General features: G+C 60.2%; 2 protein-coding genes across 2 annotated transcripts; one reads left to right on the top strand and one right to left on the bottom strand.

Annotated features, from left to right (window-relative positions):
- Window positions 1-556: 556 nt before the first annotated feature.
- Window positions 557-3379, bottom strand: LOC136472201 (probable cyclic nucleotide-gated ion channel 6). The gene is made up of 2 exons (XM_066469938.1): window positions 3266-3379; window positions 557-3046 (listed from the first exon to the last, which is right to left on the bottom strand). The coding sequence occupies exon 2, from the start codon at window positions 2804-2806 to the stop codon at window positions 683-685; it is 2124 nt and encodes a 707-aa protein (XP_066326035.1). The 5' UTR covers window positions 2807-3046; window positions 3266-3379; the 3' UTR covers window positions 557-682.
- Window positions 3380-3501: 122 nt separating this feature from the next.
- On the top strand, window positions 3502-5140 carry LOC136472211 (protein WHAT'S THIS FACTOR 9, mitochondrial-like). The gene has a single exon (XM_066469946.1). It carries the CDS (start codon window positions 3547-3549, stop codon window positions 4822-4824), a length of 1278 nt encoding a protein of 425 aa, XP_066326043.1. The 5' UTR covers window positions 3502-3546; the 3' UTR covers window positions 4825-5140.
- The last annotated feature ends 241 nt before the right edge of the window (window positions 5141-5381 follow it).

Genomic DNA, 5381 nt, shown 5'->3' with positions numbered 1-5381 from the left:
GAGAGAGAGAGAGAGAGAGAGAGAGAGAGGGGTGCGGCACACCGCCGGCCGGCCAGGGGAGGGAAAGGGGGGCACACGTGAAGGAGACGATGGGGGAGAGAGGCCGGTCAGCGGTGGGGAAGGGGTCGCCGCGCCAGCGACGGACACGTTCCCCTGGAGCAGTGGGGAGACACTGAGACAGAGAGAGAGGGAGGGAATGGGGAGAGAGGGAGGCACGGGGGCTGGTGGTGGCAGGGGGAGGCACGACGGCGGCTGGCCGCGGGCGGCGGAACGGCGGCGATGGGTGCATCTCCCCCTCGATCCGATTCGATTCGACTGGAGTGAGAGAGAGAGAGAGTGTGGGGAGGGAGGCCTGACCGCGGTGCCGCGCCCAGATCTACCATGTCACCGGTTAGCGGCCCAGTCGCTGCCACATCATCGCCTCTGCCGCGCCATGGCAGTAGGCACGGCCAAAAGTGTTAGATTTGAAAAAAAATACAGTGTCAAATTTAAAATAGTTTTAAAAAAGTGTTAGAAATAAAAAAAAATCCAACAGATACAAGTCGCCCAAGTCACAAGTCAGTGAGATAGTTGAATCAAATCCCATGTACAACAAGCAGAAGCAGAACACCGTACGCCGGGAATTTAGCGTCTTGCTACCTGTATAAAACTAGAACATGCACCCGCGCGCCAAACTCTGACGTTAGTAGTCGTCGCGAAAGTCGGGCTCCCGCGGCTTGGGCATGGGCATGAGGAGCTCGGGCACGGCCACGGCCCGCCTGGAGCGCTGCCGGTGCACGCCGCGCATAGCGTTGGCCGCGAACCGCGACACCAGTATGGTGGTCCTGATCCTGTTGGACCTGCCTTCGTCCTCCTCCATCTCCTCGTCCTCCCTGCGCCGCAGCTCGGCCGCTCTGCGCTTGAGGTGCCGCCGCCACGCCGCCTGGATGTAGGTGGCCGCCCACGTGCGCCACTGCTGGGAGTAGAACCGGAACGTGTGCTGCACCGCCTTGCTGTGCATGCGACGGAACTGCCCCGCCACGAACTTGAGCTCCTCGGCGTGCAGCGCGAAGGCCTCTACCTCCGAGAGCGCCATGACGGTGCGCGTGGACGACGGCAGGCAGGCGCCGGCCTTGGGGTCGAGCGCCCACGTGAGGAGCTCCTCCCCGCAGAAGTCCCCCTCCTCGAGCAGGCTGCGGTTGTAGAACCCCGTGCGCCCGCCGTCGGTGGTGATGCTCTCCAGGCTGCCGCGGATGATGAAGACCATCTGGTCCACGGGGTCGCCCTCCCGGGTGATGTAGGTGCGCTCCGTGCACAGGCTGGGCTTGAGGCGCTCGCAGATGGCGTCCAGGAGGCGCTCGTCCATGTTGGCGAAGAGCGGCACCCGGCGGACGAGGCCCAGGCAGAGGTGGCGCTTGATGTCGCGGCGGAGGTCCTTGGGCAGGTTCTGCACCAGCGCCTCCTCGTCCACGCCGTGGGTGTTGAGCCACTTGTACTGGTCGTAGCGGCGGACGCGCTCGCGCAGCTCTGGCGGCAGCAGGCGGTGGTGCATCCACTGCTCCGAGTCACGCTGCTTCACGCGCATCTCCTCCAGGCGCACGGTGAGGGACTGGAGGTACGTCTGGATGTTGCCGATGAGCATGGCCATGAGTATGAGGCCGACGATGGCGAGCGCGATGGAGAAGAGCGCCTCCCCGGTGTAGATGCTAGTCTTGAGCCCCTGCCCGAGGGTGCTCAGGTTGGCCAGCCCCCACCAGAGGCAGAAGAGCAGCTTAGAGGAGGTGTCCTTGGTCTTGAGCACGTCCGACGTGACGGCCGGCGAGTAGATGCCGTAGTTGAAGGGGATGCTGCCGTCCTGCTTGGGCTCGCACGTCTCGTTGATCACCTGCCGGGTGATGGTGCGCCACTCCAGGAACCCCAGGTGCCGGTCGTTGCCGCAGTACATGTAGATCTGGTTGCACCCGGGGAACTCGTCGCACGCGTTCCGCCAGCAGTCGCTCACGCGCTCGATGGACAGCAGGTACCAGAAGGCGCCCACGATGTGGCTGGCCAGCATGTACCACAGCAGGTAGTAGGCGGCGCCGGCGTAGGCGGTCTCGGCGAACACGCCGCTGGTGCGCTTCAGCTCCGAGGAGATGGGGTAGATGCGCACCACGCGCGGGACGTACTGGATGAAGACGATGAAGAGCAGGCTGTTCTTGGTGTCCAGCACGGCGGTGCCCTTGGACCGGTGCAGGAACTTCCAGATCACCTCCTGCGGCAGCGGGAGCACGGACGCGAGGTCGGCGGCGAAGAAGCGCCGCATGTACCGGCGCGCGATGAGCGCGGTGTCGATCACCAGCTCGCCGCGCCCGAACACCCGGGAGGACGGCTTGATGTAGGCGGTGCGGAACTGCAGCGCGATGCGGCCCAGGAAGAAGAGGTCCACCACGCTGCGCACCACGGTGGTGGACACGGCGAGCCAGCGGTCGATGCCCACGCACAGGTTGCCCTCGTCGGTCACCATGGGCAGGTAGAAGAACATGGGGTCCACGGCGATGGCCACGATGCAGGAGATGAGGAAGGCGCGGTTCAGGCGCACCAGCACCGGGTCCTGCGGGTCGAAGATCCGTCGGGAGGTGTTCTTGAGGTCCTCCTGGAACACGGCCGCCATGGTGGCACCGGCCCGGATCGACCGCCCGATCGTGCGCAGCTGCTCCGAGCCGTGCGTGATGACGTCGCGGGCCAGCGACTCCGAAGGCATGAACCGCCGCCGGGACACGCCGACGCCGGCGCCGCCGCCGACGCCCACGTAGTCCATCTGGAAAGCCGACTGGTCGTACGACATCCTGGACCGAACGTCGGCGTTGGCGTCGTCAAATTGAGCCTAGGGAAGCAATGCGCATGAACGTGTGCTTATGGCCGACGATGAGCTGCCGCAACCGGGCACAACGCTCCGGGGCAGGGGAAGGAGGCGCCTCCAGGGGATCTGTTCGATTCATTCATAGTGTCGCCATCAATCGTGCCATGCCCCACTCGCGCTTCGTCGCGTAGGATTATGGTCAGTTCGTGAGTGCGTTCATCTCTCCTGCGTCGAAGACCAAACAAAAATTTGATCGACAAACCAAGATGGGTGGATTTCTAATCGATGTAGCAGAAAACCAAATTCTTGCACAATCATCATCAAAAGGGCAATCCGCTGATGGGCAGAGAGAAATTCGCCCGATGAACGCCAAGAATCCAGGTTTAAAACAGGCACTGTTGTTGATGTGGACATTGAAACATGCATCATACGAAGTATAATCACCTGAGACGTCGCAGTTTCCTCCCAAATCACAGCATCGATCGTCGTTGAAACGGCCAGATTTTTGCCTCTTTGCCCACCGTTTCATTCACTCCCCACCGTTACGGCATGCCACTGGACCTCAATTGGGCCGAGGCTCTCGGCACCGCACGGTCCAAACCCACCCACGACTGACGTTCCCACCTAAAAATAGACGCAACCGCCCACCGTCCGATCTACCCTTCCAGTTCGCACCCGCCGCCGCATTTCGGCCGCCTCCCAAAACCCCAGTACCCCACGAAGAGATGCCTCTGCCGCCGCTGCCGCGGCTGCGGCGTGTACCGGCGGCGCTGCTAGTGCCGGCGCGGGGCCTCCTCGAGGCGCGCGTGCCGTGGGTGCGAGACCGGGCCCTCGACCACGTCGTGGAGCGGGAGGGCGACCTGGTGCCGTTCCTCCTCACCAAGGACGCGCTCCTCGCCGCCACGCCGCCGCCGCACGCCGTGCCGCTGCACTCCCTGCCCTCCACAATCCCCTTCCCGTACCGCCCGCTGCGCTTCCTCCGCGAATACCCCTCGGCGTTCGCGCTCTCGCCGCACCCCATCGAGGTCTCCCCGACGCCCCGGCTCTCGGCGCTTCACGCCGCCGAGGCGCAGGTCGTCGACGCCACCCTCCCCGACGCCGCTGACCGCTTGCTTCGGCTGCTCATGCTCGCCCCCTCCCGCGCGCTCCCGCTCCGCCTCGTCACGCGCCTCCGGCTCGACCTCGGCCTCGCGTCGGACTTCCAACGCTCGCTACTCCCCAGCTACCCGGACTACTTCGCGCTCTCCCCGGACGGCAGCTTCCTCGAGCTCGTCTGCTACAGGAAGGACCTCGCCGTGTCGGCAATGCAGGCCTACACGCAGCGCACCGGCGGCTACAAGGTCGGCGACGCGGTCGCCTTCCCACTCTCGTTCCCCAGAGGATTCGAGCTGGACAAGAAGGTGCGCAAATGGCTTGACGAGTGGCAGAGGCTTCCGTACATCTCGCCCTATGAGGATGGGTCACACCTGGCGCCAAGGAGTGATATCACGGAGAAGAGGACCGTGGCGGTGCTGCACGAGGTCCTGAGTCTCACGGTGGGGAAGAAGATGGAGAAGGAGGTGCTGGTCAAGCTTGGGGAGGTGCTGCGGCTGCCACCGGGGTTCAGGAAGGTGGTGGCTAGGCACCCTGGGATTTTCTACTTGTCGCACAAGCTGGGAACACAGACGGTAGTTCTCAGGGAATCATACCGGAGGCATATGCTTGTGGACAAACACCCCATGATGGGGATAAGGTATCAGTATCTGCATTTGATGCATATGGGAGTGGAGGAGGTTGGAAAGGGCAAGGGCAAGGGCAAAGATCGAAGGAGTAGTTGCAGTGAACAAAACATTGGGGAAGAGTTTGGCGCTGCAGGGGAGGATGATGAAAATAAGGAGGAATATGATGATGAAGATGACGAAGACGAGGTGGACGAAGAGGACATGGAAGCGGGTGTTGCATCCGAGGATCACAAGAGTGATGATGACGTTGATGAGGATATGGAGGAACAAATTTCTCATTGATTTTTGAACTGGCAACCACTCTGCAAGGGAAGGAGCTTGTACATCTCTTTGTTTGGACTGCATGAATGTGCAGGGAACACAGAAATACTGATGTACAATCAACTCTGGTGACAGGTAGAAACCCAATTAGAAGATAGAGCATGTTTTTGTTTAACTCGATGTGAAGTACTTAGTGACATTCAAGTGTATCCTCTATTGTTGTATCACGGTGGCTTCACCTAAGTTACTCATCTAAGGGTTGACAACAATTGCCGTCTCTACTGCATTATGCAGTTGTCATTTAGGTATAATATAATCAATAATATAGTTTGGTTTTACTGCAGAGGTGAAATCCTTTACTCAATTAACTACTACCGAATTTTCATACCTATGGGTTTTGCGATCACTTAGTTTTGGTATTCATTCTGTTCACTATTGCACATTCATATTCTATTATATACCTTTGAGGGAAGCTCTTATGTTTAAAGGCATATATGGTGACATGGTACCAGATATAGAAGGTTCTGTCCACTTACCACAGTCAAATGAGTGCATTTTTTAGTTTAAGATGTTTGATT

The sequence above is a fragment of the Miscanthus floridulus genome, chromosome 1 (assembly GCF_019320115.1).
Source record: "Miscanthus floridulus cultivar M001 chromosome 1, ASM1932011v1, whole genome shotgun sequence".
Classification (NCBI taxonomy): Eukaryota; Viridiplantae; Streptophyta; class Magnoliopsida; order Poales; family Poaceae; genus Miscanthus; species Miscanthus floridulus.
Note: the sequence above shows the minus strand (reverse complement) of the source record. Positions and strands in the feature narration are given on the sequence as shown.

What these genes read in the sequence shown, in the direction of transcription:
- LOC136472201 (XM_066469938.1), bottom strand. Translation starts at nt 2,806, where the DNA reads ATGTCGTACGACCAGTCGGCTTTCCAGATGGACTACGTGGGCGTCGGC.
- LOC136472211 (XM_066469946.1), top strand. Translation starts at nt 3,547, where the DNA reads ATGCCTCTGCCGCCGCTGCCGCGGCTGCGGCGTGTACCGGCGGCGCTG.